Source organism: Acanthopagrus latus, chromosome 18 (genome assembly GCF_904848185.1).
Source record: "Acanthopagrus latus isolate v.2019 chromosome 18, fAcaLat1.1, whole genome shotgun sequence".
Classification (NCBI taxonomy): domain Eukaryota; kingdom Metazoa; phylum Chordata; class Actinopteri; order Spariformes; family Sparidae; genus Acanthopagrus; species Acanthopagrus latus.
This window is the reverse complement of record NC_051056.1, coordinates 30,713,381-30,724,542: the sequence shown is the minus strand read 5'-3', so window position 1 is coordinate 30,724,542 and position 11,162 is coordinate 30,713,381. Positions and strand designations below refer to the sequence as shown.

Sequence of the window (11,162 nt, the reverse complement as noted above, 5' to 3'; positions counted from 1 at the left end):
TGTTGGGCAACACATATTTCTGTGGTGCCCAACAGGTTTTGATTCATGTCGCGTCCTGTTACAGTGTCCATATATTTCATAAATATATTGTATTTGTTTTGGTTTTTTTTTACATTTTTCTCTAATTACTCTATGCTTGTGCTCATGTCCATATATTTCATAAATATATTATTTGTGGTTTTTTTTTGTTTTTTAGTTTCTAAATCAACTACTTTGTTAGGCTGTAAATTGTTTTGTAATAGATTAAGACTTAAAGTACTGTGCAGTTTAAAACAGCCTCCTGTAACCTGAGACATCGAGGACAATATGAACTGTGGTAATAAAATCATATTCAACTCTTAAGAACAGCAGATATTCAGACAGTGTTGAAAAAAAAGTGGCACTGTGCATCTTCACTGCTGAAAGGACTCTGAGCTGAACGTCTCTTTACAAGGTCAATAATGAAATTTAAACTTCAAATCTCTTCTTTTTTAAAACTCATTTTATTGTGAATTTGACACAGTTACAACACACAGCAGGAACGGAGCACCTTTTCCTCACCGCCGACACCAAGGTCACCCTGACTACGTGGCTACAAACACAGAATAAGGCCACTCCACTTTAAACTCTATTGTCCGTTTGAGAGAAGACAGCGGCTTTCTTTCCTTCTTTCTTTTTCACTTCGAGGTCTGTCAGTGGCAGAGGACCATCAGGGACTACAGACAGTAAAAACTACAAGGTCTACAGATCTCACGTCACACTGGATCAGATGGTCGCATATTGAATTGTTTGGGTGCTGTGTCAGCGTTTCGTTTCACTGCGATGACAGTGGACTGTATCACAAATCACGTTTGTATCTTGATCTGCGACAGCTTCTGAGCAAAAAACATATTTTATTATAGAATACTTTTTAATTAGTCCTGAAAATCATTGTGGCAGAGTGAAGCCTGACACAATTCAGTTGGTGCTGATGTCTGATTGACTGTTACTGCTGGATAAATGTGTGGATTTACAGCTAGATGGCGCTGTGGGGCAGCATTTCCAACACAAGCCCCCCTCCTCCTCCTCCTGCTCCCCCTCCTCCTCCTCCTGCTCCTCCTCCTCCTGCTCCTCCCCCTCCTCCTGCTCCCCCTCCTCCTCCTCCTGCTCCTCCTGCTCCTCCTCCTGTTCCTCCTCCTCCTCCTGCTCCTCCCCCTGCTCCTCCTCCTCCTCCTGCTCCTCCTTCTCCTGCTCCTCCTCCTCATGCTCCTCCCCTTGCTCCTCCTCCTCCCCCTGCTCCTCCTCCTCCTGCTCCTCCTCCTCCTCCTGCTCCTCCTCCTCCTCCTCCTCCTCCTCCTCCATGTCCACCTCCTGCTCCTCCTCCCCCTGCTCCTCCTGCTCCTCCTCCTCCTCCTCCTCCTCACCTCTCAGGCCCCTTCATCACACCTCTCTACATCCTCCCCCTTCCAGTCTATATCTCTGTTCTCCTTCGTCTCCTCATCTCGCTGCCTCCTCTTCCTTTCCTACCAACCCCCCCATCACCGTCTCCACAGCTCCTGTCTGTCCTCTACTGAGTGGGCACAGCCTGAGTTTCACCTCCGGAGGTCAGCAGCTGCATCAGGCTGCCTGAAGCCGGCCGGCTCGTCCCTGTGGCCCAGCTGAAGAACAATCTGCAGGAAACAAGGAAATTAAAGCAATAATTCAACACGTTGATTCTACTCTCTCAAAAAATAACGTATGTTATTTCAAAGCACCAAACACATGGATCCATCGAGTACCAGTTGTGATAATTATACCAGAGATGACATCTGTGCTTTGGCCAAATACCAGTATCACCAAGTATACGCTTTACTGACATTCACATACACTGTAGTTGTGGCCAGAGTTTCTATGATGTGACATAAATAAGATCTGGTATGTTCATGATGTTCTGGCTCATGACACTTTATCATTACTAATTATGTTTCATGATTCTGTGCTCGTTCAAAGACAGTGTGATGACGGACAGACTGAACAAATAAACATGTTTATACTTCAGAACCGAAGGAATCATAGAAAGTACTGTTCCTTCTCAACTCCCTGGTGTTTGGGTCTCAGCTGTTTAGAGGGTAACTCTCACACATTCACAGACTTTTTGGGTTTGAATATCAAACTTGACATTAAAGATTCTTCAGCTAACCATCATTTACACCTGTTTAAATGAAGTGTGTCACTGAAAGCCAGGCAGCAGCACAGAAGTACAGAAAAGAGACAACGAAGCACCGAGAACTCTCTTCATATCACACCTCTGAGATTATTCCTATTTCTGTCCTCGGACCCTCGTCTGTTTCCTCAGGGATTATCAAAGTGGATCAGATCCCATCTAATCTGCTTTGGAGAACACAGACTTCTCTCAAAACACTGGTTTCTGTCAGAAATGACTAATTACTGGGATCAATTTATTAGGACAAAGTCCAGGTAGGAGACGGTCTCATGTTTGTTTTAAACATTCATAAATGATGATATGAAAATGTTCCACAGCACTGTTGACATTTGCCAAATAATGAATACATGGAAAAATATCTAAGTAATAGATAACTGACAGTAACAACAGCAGCTGCTTCACATGTCAGTAACCTAAAACTTATAGTAAACTGTTCACAGTGTAGCTCGCACTTTAGTCTTGAGACAATAATATTGTCAATTACGCACAACAAAGAAAGATGATGAGGAATCATATATAGAAAATCTGCAGCCGGAGGCAGACAAAGAATCATTATTGTCCTCAGCACTCACTCTGCGATGTAGTCCAGCGTCGTCCAGGAACTGAAATCTGCGTCAGGCATGAACTTCCTGTTCATCGGCGTATCCAAGGTAACCCTGTCAAATTAAGCCAGATGACAATCAGAGTGAGCAGCAGCGTCTGAGCAGAGAGCAGAGAACGAGCCGGCAGCCTGCAGCAGCGTCACATACAGAGACACATTAAGATCTCATCTCTGATCCATCATCATATCCATGACTTCAGATATCACACACAGAGCTTTGTTAACATGTGATGCTGTGTAACAGCTTCTCAACAACAAATCCTCCTGACCTGAGGGGACTGGGGTGTTTAAGAGGAGTCCTCATGGAGCTTAAGCTTCACTTACATACAAGAACATATACAGTATTTTAATAAGTAGGATTAACTGCACTGAGACTGAAGGGGACATTAATATAAAGAGAACTCCTAATAACCAACTCCCCTGATGTTACAGATGATTCAGACTCAGAAAACCGTCTGAGCACAATCTGATCTCTGTCCTGAATAATACTGTACACATTATCACCAGTCATTTACATTTATAACATATATATATATATATATATATATACACATACATACATATATACATATATATATACACATATATATACATATATATATACACATATATATATACACATATACACACACACATATACATTCATTTATTTATTTATTTATTCATTTATTTGAGAATTTATTGCAGAAAACTGCACTTGAACGCACCACAGAGCCTGCAGCCACGGATCAACAGTGTGAAAGGAAACACCTCCATTCAGTGAATAATACTGCACATCAAATACATAAACACATCAGAGTCTACAACAATAGTGAAGGATAACCAGGTCTCATCAACAACAGATGCCCTTTTTCTTTTTTTAATCAAGCAACATTTGACGAGGAGAAAATGACTTTTCAGTGCAAATTATGTCAATGTGACACCTAAACAAAATCTGTTTATGAATAAAATAATATAAAGTCTAACCAACTAGTATTTTTGGAGCCAACTAGCCAGGGCAGCAACATTTTATTGGCTCGTCGACAAATCACACACGTCATTTCTTCATTAATGTCTTTCTGTACATGCTTAGAAAAACACACAGACCGGCTGCAGTTCGATCTCTACATGGCCTCTGCAGGAAAACACATGAACGTCCACAAAAGCTGCACAGTGTTGGTATATACGCATGATGGCACCGCAGCACAGGGAGGTTGGGGGATGCAGGCTGCAATAGAAATGCAAGTCATCGGGCTAATGCTGAACAGATGTGACAGCCTGCTGGAGAGGCAGACCGGGTCCAGAAAACACAACCAAACACAGAGCGGGAGCTGGATCCACCCCTGAAGAACGTTTCTAGCTTCTCACGGTGACAATGCAAAAAACACTGCTTTTAAATGTAACAAGCAGACGGAGCAGGCGAGCACACAAAAGGCACCGTGTGCGTCATTCATCTGAAACAGAATGTGTGCACGAGCAGAGATCTACAGCAGCCTTTCACGTCTGTGCATCCGGGCCGCTTATCTTCACTTATCTGTGGATCATCGCAGAGGAGGACGAGGCTCAGCTCATCTTACAGCTCCATGCTTTCATCTTCCCTCCCTTCCGGGCGTGTTGGATGGTATTTAAAGTCGCACTGTGCAACATTTGTGTTGAATATCACTCACTACTCACAACCTTAAAGCACAAAGCACCAGGCTGTGACGGGAGAGACAATCCCATCCACACTAACTGAGACCTTCATGTTTGTCTGTAATAAAAATCTGCTGCCAACAATAACCAATACATTCTTTGTTGCTTTTGTCGACAGTATTCAGGATTCTCTGGTGAAGTATGAAACTCATACATTCTAACTAAAATGCTGATAAATATAGAACACGTTTTATTCATAGATGAATCTTTCCACCCTTTTTCAATAAACCAACTGATCGTTTTGTCAAAGAAATGTCAGAGAACTGTGAAAAATGCACATTGGTTTCCCAGAGAGAGAGATGTTTTCAGAAGTCATGGGTTATGCTGTTAACAGTCCAAAACTGAAAGATCACCAAAGTACTAGTTTATATGTGAACTATTATGGGATAAATATAAAAACATCTATGGACAGCTCAACGCATCAATCCCTCAAATATTCCTTCCATTTTCCAACGATGCGAAATGAGTATTTGAGCTGACGAAGGTTTAATAAAGTGATTGTGTTCTTTTAAATGGAGGGTGGAGTAGGTCATCTTACCGACAGAAGTTTGTAGCAACAGTTTTATTTCCCTGTAAACTACACAAAGTCACTGTATCCAGGTCTAATAACACAATCCTGCTGTCCGGCCTACAGGCGGCAGATAAACAACACTCAAAAAGCTCTGCAGTGGACTGTTGTCCTTCACATCATGGAGATGTGTGCATCATGATTTAAGTGTGTACACAACATTTCACAGCAGTACTCACGGTAGTATCGCCACAGCAACAGCTCCTGATGGCATCCCGCTGTTCTTTGCCGCAAGACTCTGAGTGAGCTGATGGACGGCAGCTTTGGCCATGCCATAACCCACCATACCTGCGGAGCACGGACAGAACAGTTCATGTAGGGTCCTGGAGGAAATTCAGTTTGCAAAAGAAACACACACTGTGCCCAGGAGAGGAGGAGGAGGACAGTGATTCAGTAGAGAGAGGTCAAGTGGAAAACACTGGAGAATCTGTGGAGAGAACATTTTGAGAGTTTGAACAGGTAGTGAACAGGTAAAATGCAGCTCGGCTCTGGAGTCGTATACAGGAAGTGTAGCAGAGGAAGGATGGAAACACATTCACATCCACCGACTACAGAGAACATTATCACCGCCTGCTCTCCTCTGTCTGGGCTGTTTGTTTCTACATGACTCCAGCCTTACATGCCTTCCACGACTGTTTTGTAGCTTCAGCATCTGGAAACATTAAGTTCCCCCTCCCTCCCAAAAACATGTAAAAGAGGGTTTCTAAAGAATGCCAAGCATCTGCACCCCCCTAAACCAATCTTAAGACAGGCTTACAAAGAGCTGACCAATAGGAACGAGGGGTGGTGACACGGCTTTCATCACGAGCTTTCATAAAGGGAGCACGAGTTAAGGATGCCGGTCCTGCAAAAGTCCAAGGACAGTGAACTCACCACTGCTCTGATGTGGTGTGAAAGCAGCAGGTCAGCCTCCAGCAACCCGACAGGTCACATGACCATGTGCCTCCATCAACAGTTACATCTGATAACCACCAAGGTATTCTTGCTTTAAGCATCAGTCTTGACTCTGGTTATAATAATGCAGACACATATATGATATAAACTAGATAGATTCAAAAGTAGCCATTAACTTTAAGTGGGTTGCAAGTTTACAGAATGTCTGAGCTACTTAAATATTTGACGTGTTGCACTTTAACATGATTTTACTTCTTAAATGTCAAGATTAGCTACTTGTCTATGTTAAATGACAGGAAATAAAGAGTGTTTGTATTTTTAACTGGTATAATTTGGTCTTTTAGTTCATCATCATTATTACTTTTTGAATAACATTACGTTATTTGTGTGTAATGTCATTTTAAACCCTCCCAGTCTCCATCATTAAACATCATTATTTAAAGTGCTGTGACAGCTGTGTGGCCTCTCTGACCTTCACTCTTTATATCAGACCTGTTAGACCTGGAAGTTAGTAGGTGTAAATACTTTGTTACAAGTCAACTGTACTTCAGAAATAGTTTGAATGTTGCCTCCTGCTTTAAATCAGTAAACTTTTACGTTATAAATACTTCGGTCACAGCTTAATTTTTGAGAGCTGCTCCAGGCCAGAAGAGACCAACAACAGGCAGCTGACCAGGCTGAAGCAGAGTGAACAACACTGTCTGCAGCGCTTCTGAACAATGACAGATATCTTTTGCATATCTTGGAGGATAATCATGGTGGGGATTATTTATAAAATACAAGTCCCATGAGATCAGGCGAGGACCCTGCGCTCAGTCCCTCTGGGTCCAACCTCTGTTATAAATCCAGAATCAAAAGGTCAGGATTACGAAAACACCCTCCACGTGGTCTGACTCCACTTCTCAGTCTGTTTCAGGTTTATCTTCACATAAAGTTAATCTGTCTGCCACAAAGGTTCAAAAGTTATGGAGTGAAAAATGATTTTGGGTCTGACGGACACATTTCCTCTCCTCGATCGATCAGTGTACATCAGTCCTAAAATCATTTCGCCTTTTCACTCCTTTACTTTTGGAACTTCCACAGGGTTTCAGACACTTTAATTTAATGGTTTTAAATACCTTTAACGATATCTTTATTCAAACTTAACGATGATTTTTGGATAAAACAAAACACTGATCTTTAGAAATATGATTATCAGAGCCAGGTAAATCTTTTACCATCATTTTACCAACAGGTACATTTAAATTAATTCAGTTCATCCTTGTTTCCACCACACAGTGAATCTGAATGTTTGATCCCTCAGGAGTTCTGCTTCATTACTTAACATCTGGCTCTTGATTCACACAGAATCAGGCTTTTGGAAGATAAACTGTCGCAGGTCTTTTGTGTTTCTAACACAATCAGCTCTGCAGTGAGGAAGCTTCCAGCATCAATATCAGCTCAGCATGAAGAACAATAGATATCAGGATCTCCAAACTGTATCATCATCATCATCATCATCATCATCATCACTGTATCACACTGTCCATGTGTGTGTGGAGCCAATACTGCTGAGTCATCCTCCACCTAAGCCACCAGCCAATGAGTCTGCGGGCTTTGTGCTGACTGCTGAGGCAGAGCTTTATATTGTACTGTAGAGCTGGATCTCAGCCAATCACAGGGCCCGCTTGGACAGCGAGTGAGGAGGCTGGACATCACATGGCACCACACCAGATCCTGTCTGGATGCTACAGAGGCTGGTGTCACGTTAACAGTGTCTGACTGTAGGTAGAATTCAATTCACCGGCACAACATCCAGAATATGAGGTTTCTCGTGGAAGCCTCCGAGTATTACACTGTAGAGGTAGTCAAAGATATTGATCAGGGATCGACTGATGACCAAAACAGATTATTATTAATCAAAGAGACTAATAACTGGAATATGTTTGCAGAAAAAATTAGAATAAACAATAATGAAATGTATAATTTTGAGATGCTTAACTTGAGTATTTCCATTGTACAATCCTTTATACTGATTCCTGTTTTGTCAACATGAAGCACACAGGGTTAAAAATACAAACAGGTGTTTGTCTAAATCGTCTGTGTGGCTGTTAATCTGTACATCTGTTTAATTCAAGCTTTATACTGATACAATGATAAATATATTGTTTAAAAAGGCTGCGACTAACAAGCTGCACTCTGATCACTGAACTCGTGTCTCCCAAGTGTTTCTGTCAGTGTTTTTCCTTCTAATGGAAAAGTAGAACACCACTGATGATAGTCTCTGTTGAGACATCTGATTTATTATAAATAATAAGGATTCAGGACTGTGGTGTAATCTGGAGAACAGAAATAAATCTGTACACATTATTCTTAAAAAACAATAGTGTTTAGCATCTCTTTAGACCAAAACCCAAAGATATTCAGCTGAATATAAAATATGACTAATCGTGCTGAAGATTATTTTGTCGGCGAAGTTTCAACAATCAACATTTGCTGGATAAATTATTTTACTATAAACTTACCAAATTATGCTAATGTCAACTAATCACTTCAGCGATACAAGTCGGCCAATCATCCAGTTTTACTGTACTAATGTTGTCCTCTTGTTGTCACCTGCTGTCGTCCCTCATCGGTTACATTTTAACTTTTTATCTGGACTTGTATCGAGCAGGTTATAATGAGTGAGTAGGTCAGAGTTCAGTCACTTGCTCAAGGACGCTAACAGAGCAGAGAGGACTGCTGACGGACCAACAGGCTGCTGTGGGAATCAAACCACTGACTTGTTGTTGATGAAACCCTTGCACCACTGAGCCACGGCTTTAACAGACCTCATCAGCTATTCCATCTTTTTCCTTGTTTTGTTCTGCAGATCCATTTTATCGACACGTCTCCCCACAATGTCGGGAGCTGTGTGAGATCCCACGCGTCTCTGATCAGTGTGTCAGTTCCCTCGTCCGAGCCCTGCAGCGTTTTCCATTACCTCCATTATTTGAATTGGCAGGTTGGACAACAGAGACATCTGCGCAATCAAGTCTCCATTATATCACCGTCTGCCTGCAACCCGACATGACACACGGCCAGGCCGGGTCGTCACGATGAGAACAGTAAACAGAACGTGTGCCTTACCTCCAGTGCCTGACAGCGCCGCTTTGGCCCCGGCCAAAGTCAACAGTCCGCCCTCCTTTAGGTGCAGAGCGGCGAGGCGGCTGGAGATGGTCGAGGTCCACACGCTCTGTTTCCACATCAGATCTGTGTTTTTGTACAAATCTGAGACAGAAAGAAAATGAAAGCTTCTTTTCAATTCTGGTGTCTTTTACTTTATCCAACATGATTAATCCATAGATGCATCACCTTATTTAGTGCTGGACATAAAAATCAATAGTTTGGGGGAATATAGGCTTCTCTGCATTATGGTTAGCTTAGCTTAGACTTGGACTCACAAAATTTAGCAGCAGCTAGTAAGTGGGCCTTCTAGTTTGGATTAATGCTTCACACATAATGTTCCTGAAGTCAATAACGAACAAACACCCTCAAATTACATTAAAACACATTTTAAGACTTGGTTTATTTAGGCCGAGTTTAATTTTAACCTGCTGCAGGAAATGAATGGCTGATTATTGATGCAACAGCAGACAAAGGTTGAACTCTGACCTTTGGAGCCACAGCTTCCTCCCGCCCAGCCTCCTGCCACACACAAGATGGCGTCCACCTTCTGTTCCCCCAGTAACGAAGCCACATCTGCCGTCACCTGCACAGAACGACAGATGATGACTAACACCTTCTCATGAAGCCACAGGTGACAACACGCCTCGGCTCACACAGCAGCTGGAAACACTACGTTCAAGTCAACAAACAGAATCAGGGTATTTGTAGAAACACTCACAGCAGCCTGCAAGTGATGAATATAATTAATAACACATACTTTATTAACTAACAATATCAATTGTAACCTAAAGCATGCATTATGATATATGCTACTAGATTTAAACAAAGTCTCATAAACTGGCCAAGTGAACTGATCTTTACATGGACTGAAGTTTGACATGTTCTTGGTCTCAGGCTGAGCTGTACAGGCTGCACGACTCCTGTTAGCAGCTTTAAGGCTGAAACCTGACAGTTGTTGGCGATCACATCGATAGTTGACAATGAATCGATCAAAGAAAACAGAAAAATATCATCTCCTGATTCTGAACTGGTCAACAAATCTGACTCAATCTCACAAAATCTGGATACTGTCCATCAGATAAAGCAGACAAACCAGCGTCATCATGTGGAAACATTATGAATTATCACTGTTTGAGAGCTACTTTCCCCTTCTTTTCCATTAGACTTGAACGCAGCATTAGCATATACACAGTTTCTAGCTAAACATCCGAACAACACAAATAACACACGGATCGATTCATAGTTCTGATCAGATGTTTTCATGTCACGAGTCAGACTTCAGGTTCCAGCAGCTTCACCGGAGATTTATCTGGACCTGAAGGAGACTCAGCGGCCCCACATGTGGTTCTGTCAGAGTTCTGTCAGAGTTCTGTTCGCTCACCTGTCCCGCCTGCTCCGTGAAGCTCTCGCTCATCTTCACGATCACGTTCTCGTTCGCCTCCTCGTTCGGAGCCATGTCGATGCAGGCGACCCACTGTCGATGTTCCGACACACAGAACCAACAGTTAGCTGCTTCATCACTTCTTCGCAGAGCAGACAGTTAGCATGTTAGCATGTTAGCTCCGAGGTTCGTTGTAACTCACCCATCCTTTGGTTTTAAAGTGCTGGACGCACTTTGAGCCCAGAGCTCCTCTCCCGCCGTACACGATGACCCGCTGAGCAGCCATGTTTATGTTGTGGTCGGCAGCGTGCTGTGTCCGGACTGTGGCCGGGCTTCGGCTCATATACCCGGGGAGAGGCGGAGAGCGGGGGGCGTTCCTCCGCCGGGCAACAAGTCGGCGGAACCGATGCTGCTTTCACAGACTGTCGGAAAATACATGATTACATGTTAAACCGTCTCTGAAGCAGCGTGTGTGTGAACCCAAAGTCCCTTTAGGCCCAACGTCTCATAACAGTATTATAATATTTCTGTTTAACCTCTTAATTTATAACCTGATGTCATAACACACGTGTCTCCATAAACAACACAGGAGGGCCGAGTCCTCAGGTCAGCGCTCTGCTGTCCACTGACACCTGAAGGAGACTAATCACTGCTTTAAGGACAACAATGGAAACATGGTGTCCAGAGAAGACAGACGGTTTGAATGAGGAGTAAAATTATCCATCTCTATCCAAGTGGA

At 42.8% G+C, this 11,162-nt stretch overlaps 1 protein-coding gene across 1 annotated transcript; it reads right to left on the bottom strand.

The window, feature by feature from the left end:
• Positions 1-1,352: 1,352 nt before the first annotated feature.
• qdpra (quinoid dihydropteridine reductase a) lies at positions 1,353-10,829 on the bottom strand. Its single transcript, XM_037077784.1, has 7 exons — positions 10,626-10,829; positions 10,424-10,516; positions 9,529-9,625; positions 9,004-9,144; positions 5,181-5,289; positions 2,734-2,817; positions 1,353-1,628 (listed from the first exon to the last, which is right to left on the bottom strand). The coding sequence occupies exons 1-7, from the start codon at positions 10,764-10,766 to the stop codon at positions 1,526-1,528; spliced, it is 768 nt and encodes a 255-aa protein (XP_036933679.1). The 5' UTR covers positions 10,767-10,829; the 3' UTR covers positions 1,353-1,525.
• Positions 10,830-11,162: the final 333 nt, after the last annotated feature.